Genomic DNA, 26,307 nt, shown 5'->3' with positions numbered 1-26,307 from the left:
TGAGCCACCCAGGTGCCCCCTGTTGTATTTATTGATTTATTGATTTATTTAATGTTTATTTATTAACGAGTGGGAGAGGGGCAGAGAGAGGGAGACACAGAATCTGAAGCAGGCTCCAGGCTCCGAGTTGTCAACACAGGGCTGGACATGGGGCTTGAACTCACGAGCCATGAGATCATGACCTGAGCCGAAGCTGAAGTCCCACGCTTAACTGACTGAGCCACCCATGCGCCTCTCCCTGTTGTTTTTTGATAGTTGAAAAAGCTGGGAATACAATGACCAGATCAAAGACGATTAAATAAATTTTGACGAAAAAAAATTAGGATGATAACGAACGGAAAGGGCTTTACTGGATAGAAGAAAACTTTGGAGCTGCCTCCTCTAGCTGAGTCCCCTCTTCCACTCCTGGGGTCCCTTGAAACCTACAGACTGACTCCAAGTGGGGGAGGGGGACTTTCACTTCTCCTATCCCCTCCCCACCCCCCTGATGGGCCCCAGCGGAGTCAGGGCCCCAGCCATTTGCACAAGAGTTTAAAATAACCAGGATTTGAAATCAAGCAGAATCAAAGCAGGATGGATCTGTGCCTTGGAATCTGGAGACAAAAGGAAAAATCACTGATACGGTAAAAAATGTTAACATTTTGTTCATCATGGATTTAGGCATTAAATTTGATTCCCTAAAATGTTGCATGAAAATATTTCTCTGGTTACTTACTGGGGTGGTTGTTGGTTTGTTTTGGAGGCCCCTGAAGTTTTGGGCCCTCACCCTGGTCCCAGCCCTGCCCCTGAGATTTTTCTTAGGGACCATGTGACAAGACAGAGATACTTACGACAAAGTCCAGTGACACTTGCTGTGTCTCTGGGGACAGAATGGAGGTGACGGGATCCTGGAAAGGACCAGGCCCGGGGGCTTTTTGGAGGGGTTATCAGGCAAGAATTAGTTGTGGGAGGAAGAGGGCCTCTCTTGAGGAGGAAGTGAGAAAGCGTAGAGATGGTCTCCGGAAAGGGGGGAGGTGGGTTTATTGCCATCCAGACAACAGGATCAGACCTTGGTATGGATTTCTTTCTTTCTTTCTTTCTTTCTTTCTTTCTTTCTTCTTTCTTCCTTTCAAGTTTATTTGAGAGAGGGGAGGGTCGGGGGGATCTGAAGTGGGCTCTGAGCTAATGGCAGAAAGGGCTCCAAGCTAACATCAGAGAGTCTGGACGCAGGGTTCAAACTCACGAACGCTGAGATCATGGCCTGAGCTGAAGTCAGACGCTTAACCGACTGAGCCACCCAGGCACCCAGGTTAGGATTCCTTGATTGCAGAGGAAGAAACTAGAGGCAAGAGCGGAGGGGTGACCTGGCATTTGTGTAGGTAAATCTGTAATCCCCAGACCAGGACCTTTAGCATCGTCAGGGAATTATTAAACGTGTAAAAATTTCCAGCTTGCTATTAAATCAGTGAATCAGAAACTCTAGAGGGTGGGGCCTAGATGTCTGTTTTCTCCAGGGGATTTTCAAACACTTGAATTTGAGAACCACTGGCCTAAGGCTCTCGGCCCTAAAACCCCACACCCATTTCACAAATACGTTGTAATGATTACTAACTGGGAACAAAATTTATAGATTATAAAGCCCATGTACACATGTAGTCTAAAAACCCCAAATCCGTGATGCACTGATGTAATGTAGACGTAAAAGAAAAATAAATCATAACAAAACATGCATTTCAGTGTGTGAATACTTGGGCACAGCTCTCTGGAGGGCAAAGGAAAGTCTCAGAAGTTTGTGTCTGTTTTTAATGAACTGGTTTGGATTTGAGAGTAAGATATTCATCATTCAACTGAAATTTTGTCCCCAATTTTGTCTTATATTTGGATACTTATTTATTTTTGAGAGTGAGAGAGACAGAGTGTGAGCGGAGACACAGAATCTTTTGAGAGAGGGTGAGACACAGAATCCTAAGCAGGCTCCAGGTGCCGAGCTGTCAGCACAGAGCCCGACGCAGAGACTCAAACCCAGGAACTGCAAGATTGTGACCTGAGCTGAGGTGGGATGCTTACCTGACTGAGCCACCCAGGAGCCCCTATATCTGATATTTTAAAATAAGTGCTAACTAAGTATGACTGTGGACCAAGATCACAGGTACAAACGCAAATCTGTTTGGTCAACTACTCTTAATATTAGGAGTGGCGTTGCCATTCATAAACTCTTCCCAAATGGTGACCAACTCCCCACAAAGCTCTCAAAGTATATTTTCCCGTCTAGTTAAACACAGTTGCATTTCTGAAAATTCGTGAAAGAGCCTCGGCATTGATGTATAAAATGGAGTTAAGTCCTGGCTTCAGAGAATTTTGAATGGGTTTCTCACCTACACAGGTGTTTGTGGGAATGGAACAATTCTTTGGGAAAGTCTCCAGTACCTTGCAGGACATCTCATATTCCTGGCTCCTGCCCTCTAAATGCCAGTGGCTCTCTAGTACCCATAAGCAAGACAACAAAAAATACGCCTACAATTAAAAAAAAAAAAAATGCTCCATAGGGGTTACAATGCCCCCACTGAGAACCACCTTTATAATGAATGGTGCTGAAGGGTGCCTGGGTGGCTCAGTCGGTTAGTCGGACATCGCTCAGGTCATGATCTCCCGGTTTGTGAGTTCCAGCCCCCAGCCCGGCTCTGTGCTGACAGCTTGGAGCCCGCTTCTGTGTCTCCCTCTCTCTCTGCCCCTCCCCCATTTACACTCAGTCTCTCCCCCTCTCTCAAAGATAAACATTAAAACAAAACAAAAAAAATTAATAAATAAAATGAATGGTGCTGAAGAGTCAGATCCCAGGAATATGCAGGAGGTCCCAGCCCCTGGATTTGGGGGAGGGATCCAGGAGGCTGCGTGGGTTTCTGGCGGGGGTGGGGGGGCGGAGCCCTTTGCTGAAATGCAGGATTGGACCAGGCCATGTGGGGGTGCTTGTGCAGTGTGCACGCCAGAGACAGAAGTGAAGAAGGGCTTTTTGGAAATGAAAGAGAACTTCCCTATCATTGAGTCAAGCCAGTACTGATTGCTACGGTACTCCACCTCTCCTACATCTCCATACTGGTCACATCTTCCCAGGAGGACAGCAGCAGCCCCTTCCCTGGTCTCCCTCAAACCTTCCGCCACACAGTCCATTCCCTACCCAGCAGCCAAGAGCTTTCTGGAGCCCATCCCTATGTGCCACTCTTCTTGCTTCCCTCCGTAGGCCCTGGCCTCTGACGGACAAATAACCTTCCCGTTTCCAGGCCTTTGTGCATGCTGCCACCAACCCCCCAACCTCCAGGCTGTCTCCCCCGCCCTTCCCCCGTTAATCCTGCTCTCCTGTCAGGCCTCAGAGCAAATGTCCCTTTCTCAGAGAAGCCTTCCCTGACTTCCCAAGGAGTTGGCTGGGTTTATGGACACAGAAAGAATTCATATAAAAATATTAGCAAGATAATTTATAAATGTGCCTAGTCATTTGATTCACTCCTGTAAAAGACCTGAGGACAGGCCCGATCTGACTTGCGCACTGTTGAATATTCCATGCCTGCCACTTAGCAGGTGCCCAATATTTCACAAACGAATGAATGAAGGAACGAATGAATTTCTGCAGACTGCCGAGGGTTTCTATCTCCCGGTCCCTGCGCTTCCCCTCCTGCGCAGTCGCGGGGCCTCGCTTTCCCGCCTGCTCAGCGGGCGAGCCCCCTGGGGCGGACGTGCCCGCGGAAGCGCGCGGCCCTGGTCCCCAGACCCGAGGGCCGGGCGCGCGGGCGGGGGCGTGCGTGCCGGGCGCGCGGGGGAGGCTGCCGGGGCCTCCAGCGGCCGCTCCGGGCTCCCGTGCCGCGCACGCGCACGCGCGCCGCCCCGCGCCCCGCCTTCCCCCCCTCCCCGCCGCAGCGCTCCGGGCCCGGCGCGCGCCGGCGCGGGAGGCGGGAGGCGGGAGGCGGGTGGCGGGGGCGGTGGACGCCGAGGGGGAGGGGCGGCCCGGCCCGGCTCGGCCCGGCCGCCCGCGCGCGGCTGCTCTAGCGCCCCGGGCCCGGCCCGGGCGGCGGCGGCGGCGGCAGCGGCGGCTCTAGCCGGAGGCCTCGGCGGCGCCCGTGCGCCGCGCCGCAGCCATGGCCCTGGTGACCCTGCAGCGCTCGCCCACGCCCAGCGCCGCCTCCTCCTCGGCCAGCAACAGCGAGGTGAGCCCCGGGCCCGCGACCCCGGCCCGGCCGAGCAGCCGCTGCTCCAGGCCTGGGCCGCGAGTGCGGGGCGGAGGGCGCCCGGGCCCTGCGGAGACCCCGCGGTGCGACCGTGTCTGGGCAGCCGGCCTCGGGTTACTGTGCGGGAGACCGAGAGTGTCACCCCGTCTGTGTGTGGAGCCGTGACCTCTGTTTGGGGGTGACTTTCAGGGAGACTGTAGGTGCGGGTGTGACCTCTGTCTGGGGGTGGCCGTGCGTGAGACTGTGTGTGTGTGTGTGACTGATCCCCGTCTGGGGGTGACAGTGTGGCAGACTGGGTGTGCGACTGGGACTCCTAGTTGGCGACTTTGGGAGATGCTGGTTCTGAGATTCGTGGCCCTGTGGCTGTTCTAGGCCCCTGCCCTGCGATCCTGGCTGTGTATGGGAGACTGTGTGTGACGGTGGCCGGTCTGCTGGGAAACTGCACCCGCCTGATGCTGTGACAGAGGCCCCCCGGGGAGGGTGGGGGGAGGTGCCCCTGGGAATGTTTGAGATTGTTTCCCCGACTGCACGCCCCTGGAGGTCTGTCTCCCCGGGGCCCGTGTCACTGTGTGTCAGTGACCGAGTGAGCTCAGGGCACTTGTGTGACTGGGTGTCTTGTCTTTGTGTGTGGCTGAGTCTGGATTTTTTCCTTTTTGAAATGTCCTTCGGGACTGCATGTTTGTGTGTATCTGGCTGTGTGGCTGGGGCCGATTCCGGGGTTCCTGTAGCTGCACGGTGCATTCTGGGGGCTGAGAGTGCACCGAGGCACCCTGCGGGGTTCTGTGTGTCCCTGTGCCACCAGGCCTGTGTTGGCCGGCTCCTTCTTGTCCTGGAGTAGATTGGGGAATGGGTCCTCTGAGCCTGGGGCCTCCGGCAGCTGCAGGGCTGACCCTCTTGTCCCCTGCTGTCCCACTTTCTCTCGGAGAACTGTGGCCTCTGGTCTACACTCCTATCCGTGGCACAGGCCGAGTGTTGGCCTAAAGATAGAGCGGCTGGAGGAGGAGTTTGGGGACTGTTTAGAGAAGGGAGAGAAGTCTGGAGGAGCCCTGCAGGCCCAGGAAGTGGCCTCCCCAGCAGCTGAGCGAATCCAGCCCCTTCTCTGTAGAGGAAATTGATAACACGGAAAGGTTTGTGTGTGTTCGCGAGAGACCAGGAGAGAAGAGGAACCAGTTTGAGGGTAGCTCTTCAGCCTGTTTCACCAGGAACAGTGCGAACATTTTCAGAGAGGGGGCAAGACCGAACCCCTATGCATAGCCCCCTCTTCTCCAGGAGAGGCCGTTCATGAGTTCCCTTGTCTGCAGACAGGATTCTGCAAGTCGATCGCAGGGAAAAGAACATGGGTGGCCAATTGCCTGCCACTGAGAATTCAGGCAGCAGTAACTTCTCTCCTCCCCACACAGACATCTGTTCTCCTCCATCATTCCGATTCATGCCGTCTTGCAGTTCCCAGAGTACTTCGAAGCACTTAATCTCATGTTCTCAAAACTATGAGGTGAGGGAAGGGTTCGGCTTCAGTAAGGGATTACGCAGAAGGCCTCTCAGCCTCAGTCTTGGTTTCGATTCCTGACCTCTTCCTGTCTGAGACACAGTTTTTTGTTTGTCTAAAAAAAAATTTTTTTTTAAGTTTACTTACTTATTTTGAGAGAGAGAGGGAGAAAGAGAATCCCAAGCAGGCTCCGTGCTGTTAGCCCAGAGCCCAGCACGGGGCTGAGACTCGTGAATCTTGAGATCATGACGTGAGCCTCAGTCGAGAGTCGGACACTTAACTGACTGAGCCACCCAGGTGCCCCTGAGACACGGTTTTTAAATTTTATGTTATTATCTTTTAGCTGAGATACAATTCACATATCATCCATTCACCATTTCAGACTGTACAATTTCAGACCACTTTAGCGCCTTTTAGTATATTGACAGGGTTGCACGACCATCACCACTGTGTAAGTGCCAGAAATTTTCATCACTCCCAAAAAGAACCCTCACCCCCCGTAGCCATCACCTGTGGCCCCCCTCTCCCCGCCCTTACCCTGCTCTCCCCAGATTCTAGGTTTCCACTGATTACTTGTGTTGTCCCCGTAGATTCACCCGTTCTGGACATTTTGCATGAGTAGAATCCTACAATAAGGTGACCTTTTGTGTCTGGACTCTTGTCACTTAGCGTAACGTCCGCAAGGTTCAACCATGTTGCGGCATGGGTCAATACTACACTCCTTTTTATTGCCAGATAATATTCCACTGCATGGGTGAATCACGTGTTGTGGGACATTGGGGTCCTCTCCACGAGACACATTTAAAACTGTTCCGCAGAGCGTTATTTTTACCAAGCGCCAATGACCCGGTAAACGTGAGACTGAAACTCAACCGCCTTTTATTTACCGTTAGTAGAGCAGCACCATTAATTGCCCAGTGAACTAGCCGAGGTTGGGATGTTCCCTGGAAGGCGAGGCTTTCTCCCAGATGGAGTGAGGCGCGAAGAAGCAAGAGACGATACGGAGAGAGTAGGCGCGTGCGCGTGGAGTCAGGAGACGCGGGTCCAGGCCGGCTGGGCCCCTGCTCTGACGTTCCTTCGGCCTCAGCTCCTGCAAAAGGGCTGGCTTCCCTCTTAACGTGTGTTCTGGGCACATCCTACAGCTTTCTTCTCTGGAATAACTGACCTTACCTCGCCTTCATTTCACTCCTGGGAATCCCAGAGAACGACCGAGAATGAAGTGGCTTTGAGGTCTATACCCCTAAATCACTTCCTTACTGCTCAAAATGCGACTCCTCCTCTGAGTCAGAGACTCCCCGAGCGGCCGTTTCCTGACTCAGCCCGTTCGGTGTGGGAACGGGGAACTCAGCCTGACCGGCAAAGCGGTTCTCCTCTCTTAATTTCCCCCCCTCCCCCCATCTTCAGTTATCTCATTTATGTCATTTTTACTGTCAGTCTTATCTCGTTCCTCTGTGAGAACAAGCAGAAAGCACAACAGCGGATAAATCAATAACTTTCAAGAATGGGTTGTAACATTGTTATTTTTGACAAGCGTTCAAGGTGACTAATATTTATGGGCAGATCTCCAGTCTCTTTTTCTTTGGGGGGGGGGGTGGGGACGTCGGATCAGGGTTTCTCAACCTTGGCACTGCTGACGTTGGGGCCAGAAAATTCGATGTCTTGTGCATCGTGGCACGTTTCGCGTCACCCGGTCCTCCGCCCACTAGATGCCAGGAGCATCCACTCAAAAAAGGCTCCAGATATTGCCCGGTGTCCAGATATTGCCCGGACAATTGAGAAAAATTGTCCCCGGTTGAGGACCACCGGGTTAGACCCAACATCCTCTTCTAAGTTTGTGGTCGTGGTGTGTGAGTTATTTACGCTTGGCTCTGGGACGGAAGCTCCTGGCCCTGTGGTCAGTGAAGGCTTGCCTGAGTTTTCCACTTCTCTGTGGCATAGGGAGCGTGAGAACTGGCCACGAGTGTCCGCCTCGGACATACAGGATCTTAATACAGTTTAGGGACTCCGGGACTCTCTGGTGTATTTCTCCTCCTTTGTTGGAACCACCACCTCTGCTCTGTGTCCCTTGCCACTCAGGCCCCCTTCCTCTCGTGAGCTCCGTACTCTTTTCCCATCACTGCTGTCTTCTGCCTGGTCTCTGTCCTCGTTCAGCCTTGCATCTCTCCCGGGGCATCACTGCTTTCCAGGTTTCTCTTTCCTAGTCCGCGGGTTCCGGGGGTGCAGAGTTGTTGGGGGGGGGCGGGGGCGGTCGTTTTCTTATTTCAGTTTTCTCCTTGAAGGCAAGAAGGGGGAAAATGTCAATCGGGGCGTAAGTCCTAATTGCTTTCAGATTCTAACCCCCCTGGCCTTTAAACTTTTAGAAAATATCAAATGTCCATTTCTCTTGTTTATATAAATAAACCGATAGCCTAGAAAGTTTTATATTCAACATTGAAGCCTTTTTGAGAACCACCAAGAGCTTTTGAGACCCACAGACAGACAGGCTGCTCCTGGCCACCTTCCGTCATGAAAGACTTGCCTGGAATGGTTTTACCTTTTTTTTTTTTTTTTTTAACCCATGTGTTGGGGCTTAAAATGGTGTTGATCACTCAGCTATGGCCTGGGTTGAAGGAGGAAATAGATGCTCTTAAAACATAGCCCCCCCTCCCCTCAAAAAACAGGGTGAGATCCAAAACAAGCTTGGAAAGTTGAGAAGAGTGTGTTGAACGACGCCAGGTAGGAATAGTCCAGTCAACAGGAATCCATGCACGACGGGGTGTTAGGAATGTGGGTAACCATTGGGAAGCCTGAAAATTCCTCCATGGAAGTTACTCAGAGGGACAGCGGAGCGGGGTTGCCAAGGAAAGGGTGCGACCGTGTAGAAAGAGCCAGGTGTCCTGGACACCTGTATCTTTTTCAGACATCAGAGCAGAAAATGTGAGACTCGTGTCCGCGGCTCATTGCCCAGTGGTGTCTGTGATGTGACGTTCTCTTTCTTTCTCTGTAGCTGGAGGCTGGCAGCGATGAAGATCGAAAGGTAAACCTCAGGTAAGCGGACTTAATTTTCATTCCTAAGTCTTTCTTCCAAGCAGGCTGAATACTCTCGTCCCTTGCCAAAAGAGAGAACCCTTGAAAAAGAACACACCAGCTTTTTTCAGTAGAGCTTTAACAATTATGCCCAAAGCACGTCGCAAAGGTAGTGCTTGAACTTTTGTATAGATGTTTAACTATAAACAGCTTTAATAACGTCGTCGTTTAGAAAAGAAGGAAAATCGTGGCCAGAATCCCACTACCCCTCCTGCTTTACCGTTATGCACGTCTCTAGATAACTTCCTTCTAGATTTTACCTCTGCCTTTGAAAAAACTAGTCATGGTAATGTTCTCACTTTTCCATCCTGCTTTTGATAAGGTGTTCTTCTGAGGTAAGCACATTGCTGATTTGAAACGGGCATCCTACCCCCTGAGTTTAATTCAAGGTGGGTTTTTTTGTGCTTGTGAGAAATCTTTCAGTACACTCTTTTTAAAGACTTCCTCAAGCTGTGGCCCCCAGCTGCTGTATTCCCTGGTAGACCCCAAAAGCATTTTTATTTTTCTTTGCCAAAAAGCAAGGCCGCCTTTTGGGTGTTCTGTTTACGGAAGATGTAGCACTCCCTTCTGTAATGTGTTCTTATCATATCATTCATTCTAGGCTAAGGTGCCAGTCTTAAACTCTGACTCTCAGAGTCTAAAAAAGTACATAGAGTTCCAAGGATATTAGTCTTTAAAAAAAAAAAAATGTCTGCTTCATCTTAGGAGGAGGAAAACTAATTGGAAAAGGGAATACGTGTTCAGAAACTGGGGTCCACCATTCATTACGGAGAGCAGGATATTCTGGTTAAGCTCACATACAGAAGTGGTAAAAACATGCTTTTAACCTGTCTCTGAAGGTTGTGTGTCTTTGAGCGAAAGGCAAGAAAACACTTTTAATGTGGCGTGCGTTATTTCCAAAGATTGTACGTGGAGGGAAGCAGTAGCCTACAAAACCCAGAGATGTCTTGTTTCAGTGGCTGGGCCCTCACTTTAACGTTCCCCTGGGGGACGATGACAGATTTGCTCTGTCACTCGGGGTGTTCGGGGCATTCGGTTGCTCAGGGTCGAGGTCAGGGCTCCAAGGCTGGAATCAGCCAGACTCCCAACTGGGGGCAGTAACGGGCCGTGTTGTGGATCAGACTCGTCGTGCTCGGCTCTCTTAGGCGGAGGCGAAGAGGGGAAGAAGTGCAAGTGGCTCTTGGGAGGCTGTCTGGGGGAGGAAGTGCAGGCCGAGGGGCCAGACCAGCAGCCCGGAAGCCTGTGCCGCCACCTCTCCTGCCCCAGCCTCCCTGCAGCGCTTACCTGGAGCCGGAACGTCTTCCACCCCTGAGCCCTCCCCTTTCTTTCGGGGCTCTTGCCCTGGACAAAGTATTTAGCTCTCTCACTTAGATTGTCTTTGGGGACGAAGAACTACTGTTTCGTTTTGGGTTTTTTTTCCAAATCGCCTTTAGTTAGCAGACGGCATAGTGTCGTGAATTCTTTCACTTCATAAGAACTCACAAACAGCGGTGATCTGAAGATGCTTGTGCCCTGGGGGCCAGTAAAAGGCCCCTTTCCGTGCACGGTTTGGAGCTGGAGCGGACCTCGCAAAGGGAAGGGAAGTCCGCTCTGCACATTGCCGTGCTTAATCCTCTCCCCGGCCCTGGGAGGGTTTTCCCAGTTTACAGGGGAGGAGCCTGAGGTCCAGGGTTGCACGCGGCAGGTACTGTATTTGAAGCGAGGCCTCTGTGGCCTCCAACACCTGGGTTGACCATAGGACGCCGTCTTTCCGGAGACCGGTGTCGCGGTTTGCTGGAGTCAGCTGTCCAGGAGTCAGATGTCCAGGTGAGGGAGCCTGCCTGCCACCAGCTGGTTGGAGGCATTGCCAGGGCCGGGACCGGGGAGCCCCGCTAACTTGGGGCGGTGCCTCCTGGATGTCTGCTGCCCGCGGGAATCCCTCACCGCTGTTACCAGCCGTCCCTGCCACCCACCCTTGTGAGCCCTGGGGGACCCTCGCCTGGAGCCGGGGACCTGGGCTCTGAGCTTGTCCTCCCGGGTTCCCTTCTCAGTCGCTCTTCCCCCACCTTGGCCTCACTCCCCATTTTCAGGCCAACGACTCCATCCTGTTGGCTTTTTTTTTTTTCCACTGTTTATTTATTTATTTCAAGAGAAAGAGTGTGAGTGGGGAAGAGGCACAGAGAGAGGGGGATAGAGAATGCCAAGCAGGCTCTGCGCTCTCAGCACAGAGCCTGACGCGGGGCTCGATCCCACCAACCGTGAGATCGTGACCTGAGCCGAGATCAAGAGTCGGACGCTTAAACCAACTGAGCTGCCTAGGCGCCCTTCCATCCTGCTTTCTTTTTTAATTTTTTTTTTTTAACATTTATTCATCTTTGAGAGACAGAGAAAGACAGAGCATGAGTTGGGGAGGAGCAGAGAGAGAGGGAGACACAGAATCTGTTAAGCGGGCTCCAAGCTCTAAGCTGTCAGCACAGAGCCCAACACGGGGCTCAAACTCCCGAACCATGAGATCATGACCTGAGCTGAAGTCGGATGCTCAACCGACTGAGCCACCCAGGCGCCCCTAAATGTTTATTTATTTATTTTTGAGAGGCAGGTTGGGGGAGAGTACAAGCAGGAGAGGGGCAGAGAGAGAAGGAGACACAGAATCCAAAGCAGGCTCCAGGCTCTGAGCTGTCAGCACAGAGCCCGATGCGGGTCTCAAACCCACGAACTCTGAGATCATGACCTGAGCCAAAGTCAGACGCTTAACCTGAGCCACCCAGGCGCCCCTCCATCCTGCTTTCTAACCCTTGTAGCAGACAGGAGAAGCTGTGGTGGCCTGCTTTAAGCTTTGACGGAAACCCATTGACATCCATGTGTTCATTTGCATTTTCAAGCCTTTGCTCCTCAGGCTTCTAGAAGAATTAATGGAATAGTCAGTTGTGTTTGCTCGTCTGGGCCGGGGCGGGGGGGGGGGGGGGGGGGGGGGGGGGGCGGGGATTTCTCTGTGCTTCAGGTTGGTTTTGAAGGGTTGCCGGCAGGCAGAAAAACTGGGGACAGCGGGATATTCCTCTCTCCCCTCCCCTCTGTCTACCTTTAATCGAAAGTTCTCATCTTTGGGGCGCCTGGGTGGCTCAGTTGCCTGAGCATCTGACTCACGGTTCGTGAGTTCGAGCCCCGCGTCGGGCTCTGCGCTGACAGTGCAGAGCCTGGAACCTGCTTCGGATTCTGTGTCTCCCTCTCTCTCTCTGCCCCTCCCCTGCGCGTGCGCTCTCTCTCTCTCTCTCTCTCAAAAGTGAATAAATAAACTAAAAAAAAAAAAAAAAAAAGCGTATAAAAGTTTTCATCTTTCGGGTCATCCATGGACTTCTCTTCGGCTCACCCGTGACCAGGAAATGGCTGAATGGCATCGATGGGTCTTCTGTGTCTCAGCTGGTCCTCTTCCCCAGTTTGCCCTGGTGGCACCATCATTCAGGTCCTGACACCTCCCCTGCTCTGTGTCAGACCGTCGTCCCCTCCATCCCTCCTCCCTCGGGCTTTCGTCCCCACCGTCAGATGGACACTATCTCGAAGCGCCCCTGGCCTGGGCTCCTTGCTCTGGTCCCACCTTTGCTGCCTTCCACGCTCACCCTCCACTGCTGCCCCTGCTCCCACCCCCCACTCGCACATGCTGTGTCTCTGTCCCGCTCCCTGGCCGTGCTGCTTCTTGAAGCCAGTTCCGGTTGGCCACAGTCCTCACGGCGGGCTCCGTGCTCCCACCCCCAATGTGTGTGGCTTGCCCCACTCTGGCAGGTGCCACACCCGCCCTGCCTCGCAGGTGTGTGTGCTTTTGTCTCGTCCCCCGCCTAGGTGGCGCTTGCCTTAGGGACAGGGCCTTAGTTCTCAGCCTGTGCGTGACATTTCAACAGTTTAAATATGTGCGCTCTGTTTTGACCCTGCGGTAGATCGCTCACCTGTATGAGCAGGAGCGAGGCGCAGAGGGGACAGCGTGGGGTCTGGAGTCAGGCAGACGGAGGTTCAGACCCTGGCTCCTGCCCTGGTAGCCGAGCTCCTTTACCTCCGCACCTTTAAGACACCTTTGTGGGTCTCTCGTTCCATCCGTAAAACACATACAGCTGCGACCTTCCAGGGTTGTGGAGTAGCAGGTGCGGGGCTCCTCAGGCAGAGCCCAGCTCGTGACGGGCGTGAAGAACCATCACTACGTTTGGTCCTCGTGAGCTGTTGTTCGTGTCAGTGTTAGTTCACAGCCCAGACTGAGAGGGCTTGACTTCCTGCGGGTGTGGTGTCCACTGTGTTCACGCGGGGCCCCTCAGAGGGCCGCCGCCGTGGATGCCCTGTGACCTGGCTGAGTCCCCATGAGATGCAAATAGGAAGTCACCTGCTGCAGAATCCGTGTCGTGATTCAGACAGTTTCTCTGAAGGCCTCCCGGGAAACATCTCAGGAGCGGCTCACCCCGGGCCCAGAACGAAGCTGACTGGTGCAGAGCAACCCAGACCCAGTTCCCTGCGTCCTTTCCCCTGCCCTCCGCGTGTGCAGGCTGCCGCCGGCCTCCAGCAGTACCCTTCTGGAAGCCGTGCCGCTCAGACTGTGGGAATTGGTGAGCAGATGGCTTTGCTGGCGGCGGCTCCTGGCTCCCTCGCCGTCCTGGGAGCTGCCTCAGTCTGGCATGAGCCGTAAGCGCTTGTGTGCCAGGCAGGGCCCCAGGGAGAGAATATGGTTGTGTTGTCTCCAGAGGGTGGATCGGGAGTGAATGTTTTTTTGTTGTTGTTGTTTCCATGCAGCGTTTCTAAGCCAAGCGTATGAAAGTGTTCATTGGAGTCCTTTTCGTTTTGTTTTCTTGCCTGCCCAAGCAGACGTTCGGGCCAAGGCAGTGGGACTTCGTTTTCTCTGTCTTACCTGGTGTCCGTGGCAAACTGCAGACTCCCCGCGCCCCTGCTTTTCCCTGCGTGCTTTCTTCCCCGTTGGATCTTGACCCGGAGCTCCCCAGAGGACCCCACTCTCCTTATAACCATCCGGAGTAGGGTTGTACCTTCCCTCCCCCTGCCCACAGCATCCGGGGGTGGCCGTGGCCTCGCTCTGCAGACCGTGCTTCCCCGGCTCCATTCAGCACCCTGTCTTTTATGCGTGTTCACCCTTTGGGGTTCTTCTCTTTCTCCACCGTTTCTTGGCCTGGACTTTATTGTTGATAGTCCGTCCGGTTAAGTCCTGCCAAGAGGCGTCAAGTATGCCCCGCACCCTGGCTCTGCAGCAGGTTGCTGTATCAGTTCACAGTTGCTGTGTAACAAGCTGCCCCACACCTGGCAGTCCAAAACCATTCCCAGTTCTCATCTCGCAGTTACCAGGGTCAGGAGCCTGGACGTGCTTTAGCTGGGTCCTCTGCGTGGCGTCTCACGTGCGGTAGTCAGGGTGTCGGCCAGGGCCAGGGGTCTCCTCAGAGGTATGAGTCCTCGTCCAAGCTTATGTGGTCCTTGGCAGAATTCCTGTTCTTGCAGCTAAGGTCACCGTGGCTCGCTTCTTCGAGGCCGACGAAGAGAATTGGCCGCTATGGAATCTTGGAAAGGAATGCAGTCAGAGGAGTGGCCACCCCGTCACCTTGGCCGTAGATTGTAACCTAATTACGGGAGCAGCTGTCTCCTCCTGTTACCTGGTCGTGCCACGCTCAGGATGGGGGCTCACCCAGGGCACCTGCATCAGGGGCTGGGATCTTGGCCATCTCAGAATTCTGCCCACTGGTCTCGGCCTGCGGGTGCATTATGTCAAGGTGATGCCGACTGAGGGACGTTCGGTCCTCGAGGGAAGGGGCCAGGAGCACCAGTGAGCCCGCAGGCTTCGACTGCCACGCCAGTGAGTGCCACCTCCTTTCCTGTCAGCACCCACACGCTTGTTCACGCTTTCAGGCTTGGCACCTCTTGGATTCACTTCCACTTTGATGATCGTCCTCTGAAACACCACTGCACTGACCCTTGCATCTCTGTCCATGAGCTTTGGCTGTAGGGGACAGGCCTGGGTTTGGTTCCCACCTCTGTCATCTGTCAGTTCACTAGGCAGCGGGCCAGATCGTCCACAGCTTGTAGGATTGTCGTCAGAATTAAATGTCATAACACCACGAACCTCTTCACCATCGTAGACACTGTGCAAATGCCCCCTGCCTGTCTCTCCTTCAGGGGCCAGCTTCTGTAGGAAGAGATTCATGGCCCTTCCTTTTCCTCCCCACTTGCGTTTTTCTCTCCTTTCTACTTCCTCGGGACTTGGGACTTGAGACTTGCTTGGTCGTGTGTTTACTTAAGTACATATATGTTCCCCCACTGGCAGAGCCGGCTACGTAATTTGTGGATCCCGGTACAGAATGAAAATTGTGGAGGCCTTTGTTAAAAAACGGTTAAGAATTTCAAGATGGTGGGAGCAGAGCTAACCAAGCGCGAGGCCCACCTGAGCCCAGGGCCTTGAACAACACGACAAGGCCTTCCTTCCTGGGTTCGACCCTCACGGCGCCTGGCGCGTGCCAGATGGGCCATCGAAGTCTCGTAAATTGACTTTCCTGCGTTCTTTTTCACATGGAGGAACTCAAAGTGCTCCTCGGTGACACACAGGATACTGAGGACAGAGAGATTTTTCCTGCCATTTCCCCCTGCAGTTTGGCAACGCAGGCACTGTTAGATACAGTCTCAGTACCCCTCTGTCCTACCCTGTCTGCTTACGAGCCATTCATTCAACAGATATTTATTGGGCACCTACTATGCACCAACCCCTGTTCGAGGAGCTGGGAATACAGCAGCGAACGAGACCCATCCCTGCCCTCACGGCCGACGCTCTGTTGGGGCAGACGAGGCAGGAAGTAAGCTAAACTAGCACGTTGCCAGCGTGTTAGCAAGTGCTGAGGAGAAAAAAGGAAGCAGGGACGGAGGTGAAGCGAACCTTCACACGTGCTCCACTCCACGAGTCGCCTTTTGTGCAGTATGTCATTTAATCTTCGCGAACATCCTGTAAGGAAGGCGCCATTTTGGTCTCCCGTTTGGAGGGAGAGCTTTGGAGACATTAACTGGCCTAATTTCACGCGGTACAAAGTGGTAGAGTCTCTCTCAGGCTCCCTGTCTCTCTGCCTTCAAAACCTGTCCTCCACCCCCAAGTTCAGGAGCCATCTCTACGGGCCCTCCTGCCCGTGGTTTGGATCTCTCACCAGGAGGCAGAGAGGAAGGAGGCCCCCCCACTCCCCGGAGGAACCATGGCTTTGTAGCCCTTCTTCCCACTTGGACCTTAGCGGTCTCACCATGAGCTGTGTGCTTTATTTCGCAAGTCGCAGGTCCCCCTGAGCTGCACTGAGAGTGAGAACTGTGACCTAATCCCCTTCCCAGGCGGTCACCAGGCAGTCGATGGGCAGAGCACCGGGGGAATACCAGTCCCAGCTTCTGTTTAGTGGGTGCCGGCAGGTGCAGGCTCTGGGTTTGGAACCCTGTGCTGTTGTCGCCACAGCCTCCGGGGCGGCTGCTGCCCCGCTTTAGGAAACCAGGAAACGGCGCTCGGAAAAGGCAGGTGGGAGTCCGGGACCAGGGTTTGAATGCGGGTCTCTGTGACTCAGAATCCCGTGTCCCTTTCTGCTCCGCCGGGTCCCTCACAGGAGACAGGCAGTTTTGTGTTGAGCACAGCCTTTCCTGTCCTCCCCCGACCCCACCCCCGGCTTAATAGTTGGTAGCTTCCCACTGACCCCCAGTTTTAAACACTGGGGTACACGAACTTAAAATCCTGTGACCATTATACTGTCCTGCTCTTCCTTTAGATTAACTCAGGTGTTACTCCTGGTGTGTCGGCACATTTGATTTTCAAATCAGAATTTGCCCTTCAGTACGTGTTAAATTTTTGTTGCTGTTAGAAAACTCATCCTAGAGGGGCGCCTGGGGGGCTCAGGAGGTTAAGCGTCCGACTTTTGATTTCAGCTCGGTCATGATCTCACGGTTCGTGAATTCGAGCCCTGTGTTGGGCTCTGTGCTGACAGTGTGGAGCCTGCTTGGGATTCTCTCTCTCTCTCTCTCTCTCTCTCTCTCTCTCCCTCTCTCCCCCCCCCCCTCCCCCTCTCCCTCTCCCTCTCCCCCTCTCCCCTTCCCTGCTCATGCTCACTCTCTCCCTCTCTCAAATAAGTAAACATTAAAAAAAAAAAAAAAGAAAGAAAACTCATCCTCGAGAGGGGACAAACGAGGACAGAGGAAAAGAGGTAATTTGATTCTGCTGGAAGTTAATTAAACTTACTATTAAGGTTAACTTAAAATGAATTTTGCTCAGAGCCTAGGAGGTTTCATTAAACTTTCGAAACACCAGTACTTAGACTTCAAAAGAATGCCACAGGGCCCTGGTCTCATTCTTCCCACACGCCGAGCGCACCCGGGAGCGCGTGCGCACACTGCGAGTGCTCAAGCCAGCTCTTCCTTCGTGGCGGACGCTGGTGTTGGCAGCCACCCTTACGGTAAGTGGAACACGGCTGTTGAGAGGGAGTCAGAAAACCTGGGTTCTGTCCTGAGATGTGTCGTCTGCTGTGCAACCTTAGGCAGGTCACTAAACCTCTCTGGGCCCCCACTTACTCCTTGGTAAAGTGATGAGACAAGATTAGAGTACGGCCTAGTCCCGTGGTGCTCCGTACTTCTAATCGTTTGCTCTAGACTTGTAACAGACTGCCCGCTTTCTCCTTTATTCCGGCACTGAGGGCAAGGTCATGTATTTGTGGAGCGCCTAGCCGCGTCAGGGTCATGGTTGACCCTGAGATGGAGAACATCGGCGTGGCCTCTGGGAGAAAGTAGGCCCTTTGCTTGGACCCACCCGCTCCTCAGCAGAGCCCTGGGCGAGCCACACTTGGCCGTCACGAGCGGGCTGGAAGGAAAGGACTCCCGCCTCCAGAACCCGCCTTTGGCCCGTACGTCGTGCCGTAGACAGACCTCTGGATTTGAACAACTTATTAGAAAATTCCTAAGACTAGGAGAACATCCAAAACAAGTCGTTCTGCTTCAAGGAAGGCTGTAGTAAGAAAACAGAATTAATCAAAATAGGATTAATCAGAGTCAGAAGGAGCCATTTTCAAGGCATGGCAGTAATTGGGCTGGGGTGGGGGCGTGTCTGTGAGTCCCACTTCGAGATGGGGTCGGTACTGTGACAACTCCCACGGCGGCCAAGATGGTGTGCCGATGGGGAAGCCAGCTGGCCAGCCTCGCTGCCCTCCCAGAATCCCCGGGAGATGGCAGGCTGCCATGTAGATTGCAGAGGTCCCCCAGGGCCTTTGGATCAGGGGACGGGCCCTGCCACCCAGCTGCCTGCCCTCCCCGAAACCGAGGAAAAGTCCTCCTCACTCTCAGGGCCCTCGAGAGGCCTAGGGAGAGTCTTGTACCGCGTGTGTGTGGGGGGGTGGGGGGAGTCCTTGCAGATACTGACGGACACATGGGAGCTGTTTTCTGTTGTTGTTTCTTTAGCTGCTATTTTCATTGATGGTAGTGAGTACCAGCCCCTCCAGCTGCTGTCCTGACCTTCTTCCCCTCCACTGATGCCCAGTTTCACCACAAAAGACCAAAAGGTCAACCAAGTGGAATCTGAGAGGAGAAACAGTCAACACTTGGCCTGTTTCCCTTCTAAGTTCCGCTGAACCTTGTACCAGACCTATCTGGGAAGCATCCTGTCTGGTGTGCCCTTATTTTTACAGATCTTTCTTTCTTTCTCTTTCTTTCGTTCTTTCTTTCTTTCTCTTCCTTCCTTCCTTCCTTCCTTCCTTCCTTCCTTCCTTCCTTCCTTCCTTCTTTCCTTCCATCCATCTATCCTTTCGGCTACTTTTGAAGTTATTTTTAAAAAGACTTTGTTTTAAAGAACATGGTTGTTTGGTATTAGGAAATGTCTGATGCTCTCCCTGCTGGGGGCCCCCGTGCCCTGGCAGAAGTAAGTCCCAGTCAAGGCTTGGCCCATACTTGGCAAGAGTTCTCGTGGTGTGTTTCCCCAAATCTGGGTCCAGTTGAAATTCCCACAAGGGAGGGATGTGGTTTGGAGACAGCCAGGCCGGCTGCCGCCTCTGGATATCACTTGTCGTTTCCTAGATGTCCAGGCCCTGCCTGTTCTGTGCCTGGTCTGTTGCAGGTGGCAGTTTGGGAGTGGCTCTTTAAGTCTGGGGTTGAGGCCGCTGAACCACACGGCAAGAGGGATCCCTAAGGAGCCTGCTGTCTAAGGCCCTAGCACCCCTTTCCAGACCCCACCTTGTAGGGTGGGAGGGAGGAGTATCTCTTGCGAGGCAACCTGGTAACAGAGACAGTTTTTGAGTTATTTGCTTTATTTGTCATCTCAAGCAATATATATTTAGCATCTATATATTAGCCTCTGTGCTAAATGCTGGGGAGTCTTGCTAAAAACAAAAAACAAAAAACAAAACAACCCTTACCTCCAGAGGCAATGTGTGTATGCTATGTCTACCATAGCTCTGTCCAAAGGGGATTTGAAACACCATGTAATAAAATTCATAGAAAACAGTATAATTTAAAATTAGTGAGGCAAGTGGGATATAGAGACAGTGGGGGAAAAGAAGGTGAAGCCAGGAGATGTGGATGTGGAATGCATGGCATGATGTTGGTACGGTTACCAGAGTGTGGCTACGGATCTGACGTTGAGCTTCCTAGTAGTCAGAGCAAAGAGAGAAACAAGATGGTTTGCTTGATTCATGGTATTCCTCAACATACCACCAGGTCGGTTCCTCTCTGAAGAATTCTTCTGCCAGACCCAATGTGGTGGGCGGATAAGCAGGTGGTCTTAGGTTTGGCCCTGAGGCCCACAGAGGGAGCTGATGCTGTGGGCCCATCCCACCAATTAACCTGGGTATTTGTGGTCTGGAGAGGTGAGGTCAGCGGCAGCGCTTGGTTCCAAACATTGAAAACAGGATGCTGAGTCACATCCTGCAGGCCGGCAGCATCCTGACTCCATGTGCCTTTCACAATGGAAGGCTCGCATGGGCAGGTTGGCCTCCCGCTGTTTCAGAAGTGTGGTCTCAAGCAGGAAAACGCTAAAATTAGGTTTTACATGGGTCAGGGCTGTGTGTGCACGAGGCCCTCAAACTCTGGGCACACATAGACCAGGAGGAACTGGAAGGGCGGAGTTTCCCATCATTCTCCACTGCCTTGCGTCCGAAGCAAGGCTGCCTCCGTCCCGGAAAATGCAGGGAGGGAAAAAGATCCCACGGCAGGCGGAGATCTGCGTCCGTGAGGGTAGAAAAGCCTCCAAAAGATGAAAGAGGAAGGCCGTGAAGTGTGCCGGTGGCAAAATGACTGATAAAGTGGTCTTAAAAGCTTTTATCGGGCTGAGGCGGTGGAGCATCCACTCTCGGTTTTGGCTCGGGTCATGATCTCACGGTTCGTGGGTTCGAGCCCCTCGTGGGACTCTGTGCTGACAGCGTGGAACATGCTTGGAGTTCTCTCCCTCTCTTTTTCTTACCCTCCCTCTCCCCTGCTTTCATTCTCTCCCTCTCAAAATAAACAAAAAAAAAGTGCTTTTATCACCTGTCTGTAAAGAATAACTACAAGTAATATGTTCCCCACACCCAAATAAGTGGAAATTTTTGAAATAAGTTTTAGATTTTGAAACGATATAAAACTTACAGGGAAGTTTATAAAACTTACAGCAAAGACAGCACAAAGAACTTTTTCCTGAACCGTTTGAGAGTAAAGTTGCCAGCCTGAAGCCCATCACCCTTTGAATGCAGGCAGGGACCCTCTACAGACCAGACCCTTGACCCTTGACCCTGATACTGATACATTACCGCCGTCTGGTCCTCCAGACCCCATTCAAGGTCTGCCATTTGACTCAATAAGCTCCTTGGTAATAGAAGGGCCCAGTTCATGATTGCACGTTGCTTGTAGCTGTCCTGTCTGAGACTCCTTCATTCTAGGACATTTCCTCCGTCTTTGACTCTCATGACCGGGACACTTTGGAAGGGGACGGGCTCATCATCTTGTAGAGTGTCCCTCAGTTTAGGTTTGCGTGGTGTTTCCCGGAGATTAGATTTGGGTGGTGTTTCTTAGGCGGTACTTGGAAATTATGCTAATCCCATCCCCCATCAACTTGTCTATTTCTATCTGTACGGACTCATGTTTGTTTCATTCCGCGGTTTACAATCCATTGGTTGTATTGCTGACTTCAAAGTTCAGATTATGCCTGACTTGGCCACTGGGGTCACATCCATGCTGGCTCCCGTGACCCTTGACATGTCCCCGCCATCCTTCAGCACTGCCTTGCTCTTTTTCGGGCCTCATCTTTTACTTTCTGTACCCCATATCCGGAATCAGCCATTTCTCCAAGGAGCCCCGGTTCTGTTTAGTGGCGAATGGAATTTATGTGCCTCTTACTGTGTGGGTGTTGCCCTCCTCAGGCCCTCTCAGTGGGCAGAATTAGGGCATGCGAGTAAGGGTGTGCACACATGCACACACACACACGCGCGCGTGCACACACACCTGCATCTCTTTTCCTATCCATCTAAATAATGTTGAGAACCATGAGTTCAGACTGATACCTTCCACTCTGATCCAACACCTCAGGGTTCATTCCGGTTTTTTCCCTCTCCGTATTTATGATTCCCTTCTCCGACTGCGAGAAATTGTCCCGAGCGCATTTGCTTGTCTGATCGGTGTCCCTGGCCGTAACCAGCCTCCCGTCTCTGCAGCCACCTCTTGCCTGCATAGACACCTTCCTAGCCCTGCTCACCTCACCCCCTCCTCCACTCAGAGAGGTCAGCATTCTTTTTTTTTTTTTTTTAATTTTTTTTAATGTTTTATTTATTTTTGAGACAGAGAGAGACCAAGCATGAACAGGGGAGGGTCGGAGAGAGAGAGAGACACAGAATCCGAAGCAGGCTCCAGGCTCTGAGCTGTCAGCACAGAGGCCAACGCAGGGCTCGAACTCACGGACCGTGAGATCATGACCTGAGCCGAAGTCGGACGCTCAACCGACTGAGCCACCCAGGCGCCCCGAGGTCAGCATTCTTGATGCTGTTTTCCCGAGGTGTCAGGTCAGTAGAGGCTCAGAGTCCTATTCCCTGGTTTCCTGTCCTGGTTCCTCCACTTCTTGGCCACGTGAACGTGGGCAAGCCACTCAGCCTCTCTGAGCCTCCGTTTCCCTCACAGACGCTGAGGATCAGGTTAGTTAATATGTGTAAATTGCTTAACACCACACTCAGCGGAGGTGTTCGTTATTGGCGTTGCATTCATTGAGTGCACACTGCCTTTTGGGCCCTCAGGGACCCAGAGATGGACAAGTCACAGTCCTGGCTGTCAAGACCCTCAGGGTGATGTGGAGAACCTGGTGGCTGTATTGTTCGGTACATTTGGGGGCCAAGAGGACCTGACCGCCAGGTGACGGTATCTCCACTTGTGGCATTTATGTGGTGAGTCTTATGTGTCCAGTTCGTCCTATGGGTTGTAAACACCCCATGTTCCAGCTGCTTAGAGGTTACTGAGGTGAGTAAGTCATGCAGTGGTTTGAGACTGAACAGGAAGTCAGCTCTGTGAGTTTGTTTATGAGTATTTACTTAGAATTTACTGTATGTCAGGCAAGGAAGGAGCTTTAGAAAATTATGTGTGCTCTGGTCCTCAAGTCCCATTGTGAAGTTCAAAAACTCTGGCGTGAGGGTAACTTCACCATAAGTTAGTAGTAAGTATGTCTGGGAACACAGTTTGGAAACCAGGGGTCTTAGGTTCCTATCACTTTCTTTTTTTCTTTTTAATGTTTTATTTATTCTTGAGAGAGACAGAGCATGAGCAGGGGAGGGGCAGAGCGAGAGAGAGACACAGAATCCGAAGCAGGCTCCAGGCTCTGAGCGGTCAGCACAGAGCCCAACGCGGGGCTCGAACTCCTAAGCCGTGAGATCATGACCTGAGCCGAAGTCGGACACTTAACCAACTGAGCCACCCAGGTGCCCCCTATCACTTTCGAAGCATATGACCTCGCATGAGTGACTTAGCCTCTAAGCCTCAGCTTCCTCACCTGCATGAAGAGAGAAGGTGCCATAAGATGTTGAAAGGGAAGAGCCGGGGCTTTTCGCAGCCGGGGGCAGCGAAGGAGGGCTTCCTGGAGAAGGTGTGGATGCTAGCAAGTGGGCACGAGGTAGGGAGGCAGACAGGAGAGCGAGAGGGCCGCGAACAGAGGCCAGGGTAGACGAGGAAGACCGCATAGAGAGAAAACAGAGAATGTGTGGAGTGTGGGAGAAATCGTGTACGAGGTAATACAAAGAAGGTTTTTATTATAAACCCTTTTCCTACTTGTTTATGAGCTCCTCGAGGTCAAAGAGCGTCCGATGAATGAAGCTGAGGTTAGCAACATGTAATCGCTAACTCTGCCTACCATAGAAAGCTAGCACCAGCCTGTTGGGGACTCTACAGATAATGTCACATCACTGAAAGTTCTGGAGCCGGGAATGACATAATAAGAGCTGTGGTTGGGATCTGTGCAGTGGATTAGAAGCCAGAGGTCCCTGCCCTGATTCCCAGTAGATGGAGAGCTTCTGGAGCTGTGCTGCCCTCCAGCAAAGCCACCAGCCACATGTGGCTGATTAAACTTGAATTCAATTGGAATTAATAAAATGGCAAACCTCAGTACGTCAGTCAACCTCCCCACGCTTCAAGTGTTCAGTAGGTGCCTACGGCTGGTGGCCTCGTGCGGGTAGAGAGCACGTCCGTTCTCTTGCAGGGACATTCGGAGTACCTAGCGTAGAGTCAGGCGTGCAGTGGGGCCCCAGTGGATGTTGTGTGGCTCGGCGGGGACGCAGGGGGCCAGAACTGCAGTGGTAACTGAGGAACTGGGGAAGAAGGGACCTCCAGAAGGGTTGGGACCCAGCAACCCATGAACGTGGGACAGGACTGCATACCGAAAAGAAAGGGCAAAGGACCTGGGACAGTTGAGATAATCTGTCCTTGGAATTTTTGCGTTGTTTCAAAAACATTTCCTCCGGGTGCCTGTTATTTCTGGCTGGCTAGGTTGTCTTTGCTGCCACTGCATTTCCAGCACAATGCAGCCTTTGTATCTTCTGCCCTCCTAAGGGGGCTTAGGTCCCGGTATCCCAGATGTACAGGGGAAGATAGCACCAGCTCGAGCTTCCACGGGCGGGGCCTGAGGGCTCTCGGGGGGCCGTGAGGGACCCGTCCTGAGGTCTGTAGAGCCAACTCCAGGCGCATCATTTGCAGTCTTTCTTACACTGGAGAAGGGGAGGGGTCGCGGGGGGAAATAATCCTGCTTTTGCGAACTTGCTGGTCTGTTGCTGGCAGGAGCCGCTCGCTCCTACCCGTTGACATGAAGGAGAGCTGTGTAGCTGGCCTCAGAGAATGTCTCTTGCTGCCTGAAATGCTTTCGGACATTCCTTCTCTCTGAGAAAAGCCCACGCCTTCCAGCCAAACAATACAGGCCTCGGCAGCAGAGACGTTTGTCCTGGGCCCTGCCGGCACCTCTTGCCCATGACCCCATTCCCTCAGTAGACCGCCCCCGAGCTGGAATTTCCCTGTCCTCAGCATTCTGTGGAGGAGAGCGGTTTCGGAGCTCTCGCGGGTACGTGTGGCAGGTGAGCCACCGAAGAATGCTGTTTGGGGCCGAGGCCCTGCCAAGCTGCGTGCGGAGCGCAAAGGGAAAACAACAAGGCCTCGGCACAACTTCGGGGTGACCTTCAAACATGAGTTCAAAATGGGGGAAGAGCGGGTAGTAAGTTTTCCATCCTTCCGTCTTCATACGCTTGGCTTTGCCGGGAAGAGGGTCTCTGTCCGTCCGGACCACCGCCAGCAGAGGTTTTTAGGCAGATCTGTGTCCGTCCAGCTTTGCCCACCGCTTCCGGTGCCGCAGGTCGGACACCCCTGCCCTCTGAGGCAGGCGTCCTGCGGGGAGGGTGCCGAACTTGGAGCCTCTCGGCTCGGTTCTGCCCCTTCTTCGACGTGTGGCCACAGACAAGTCATTCCTCTTCTCTGTCTTGATTCTTCCATCAGAAGATTTAAATTTTAAGAATTAAGTGAAAAAATGGAGGGGCAAGGGTTTCTTGCCAGTTAGGTAACCTTCTGTGTTCTCGTCTGGAAAAGGAGTGTAAGAATGCCTGCCTGGTCTCCCTCGAAGAGTTTCATGAAGGTCAAGTGACTGACATTAGTCAGAATGCTTTGTCCACAGCACGGCTGATCACAGGGCTGCTCTGTCTTTTCTGTTAATTGTTAATTTCATCTCGTGACGCAGGGCCGCCTTTCTGAAAACTGTAGAGCACCATTCAGGTCGAAGGTATCATTTATTTATTTAAAATAACACACATTGAGTGCCATGGGCTTACCCATAAGCATTCAGGTACCGAGAACTCATTGACAGGTTGATGGCTCAATTTTAGGCCCAATGTTTGGTTCTTAACTTCGCAATTTCTGAAGCTTGAATTTATTAGTATGCTCGGGGATGGTCAAGTTCTGCGAAACCAACTTATGCAAACCAAACTTACAAGGAACTGACCTATAAACCAGAATAGACATTTATGAATTCACAGTAGGGCCTTTTACAACAGAGACCAAATCTTCTTCTGTTCGTTATGGGGCATGTATAACGTAATCTTCCTACTCTCCTGCTGCCTGCTCCTCTTTTCCGTGTTTACCGATTCTACGAGGCCCAACCTGGTCTCGTTTCCTCCAGGGAGATGTCCTTGAACCCCCCAGGCTGGGCTGGGGGTCCCTCCTGCCACGTACATCCATGTGTGCGTATGTGTATGCACACACAGGACCCTATACATCCCTCTACTGTGGAACCCGCTGCATCACGTTGCAGTGACTGTCCTGTGTCTGTCTGACCCCCTGGAATGTAATGTCGCTCGGAGGCAGGAACCGTGTCTCTTTCATTTCTGGATTCCCAGGATTTAGCACTGCCCAGGCACAGCAAATACTCGTTCATCGAAATGGAATTAACGGAAACTCCTCTTGGGAGTTGTTCGTTGGCACCCACCTTTTCTGTGGTGACAACTTTACATTCATTCCTTTTTTTTCTTTTTCTAGAATTGTCATCACGTCCGCTAGACAAACCACAGTCCGCTCAGCCATCACCATACAGAGCTGAGGGTTGATATCCATGTCCAAGTAGTTCATTTCATTTCAGCCAGTTCGATCAATGTGGGACTCTTTCCAGAGCCTATGTTTTAGGCTCTGATTCTCTGATTTTGTGCAAGATGTAGCGTCGGAAATACTAAAATCCTACCAGTTAAGTAACCTTCTGTGTTCTCGTCTGGAAGAGGAGTGTCAGAATGCCTGCCTGGTCTCCCTCGAAGAGTTTCTTGAAGGTCAAGTGACTGACGTTAGTCAGAATGCTTTGTCCACAGCAGAGCTGATCACAGGGCTGGTCTTTCTGTTAATTGTTATTTCATATCGTGACGCGGGGCCGCCTTTCGAAAGCCAGGACGCTGTCACTGAACGTATTTGGTAGAAGACGGGCACGTGCATTTCTTTGTCACTTGTTTGGCTGCTTCCAAGGAGGGTATTCTTTTCTTTGACCTGGCGTGACCTCCCCTCATGGCACTGAGTCATGTTACTCTCCTGAGAGGACCATGCATTTTTATTTGTGTTATTTTTTACCAGCAGAAAACATTTATCATG

The 26,307-nt window shown here is 52.5% G+C and overlaps 1 protein-coding gene across 2 annotated transcripts in view; it reads left to right on the top strand.

Moving 5' to 3' along the window:
- The first annotated feature begins 4,051 nt into the window (after positions 1 to 4,051).
- The window catches only part of SSH1 (slingshot protein phosphatase 1), a 58,999-nt gene continuing 36,743 nt past the window's right edge, over positions 4,052 to 26,307 (top strand). Inside the window, exons 1-2 of one of the 2 annotated variants that reach the window (XM_042961591.1) lie at positions 4,052 to 4,175; positions 8,669 to 8,709. In XM_042961591.1, coding sequence (XP_042817525.1) covers positions 4,107 to 4,175; positions 8,669 to 8,709 — 110 coding nt within the window. In that variant the 5' untranslated portion in view covers positions 4,052 to 4,106. Of the gene's footprint in view, positions 4,176 to 8,668; positions 8,710 to 26,307 lie in introns of those variants that run through there. The other variant, XM_042961592.1, reaches the window with a different exon arrangement.

Source organism: Panthera tigris, chromosome D3, assembly GCF_018350195.1.
Source record: "Panthera tigris isolate Pti1 chromosome D3, P.tigris_Pti1_mat1.1, whole genome shotgun sequence".
NCBI classification, from domain to species: Eukaryota; Metazoa; Chordata; class Mammalia; order Carnivora; family Felidae; genus Panthera; species Panthera tigris.
The sequence above is the reverse complement of the archived record's forward strand: the minus strand, read 5'-3'. Positions and strand labels throughout refer to the sequence as shown.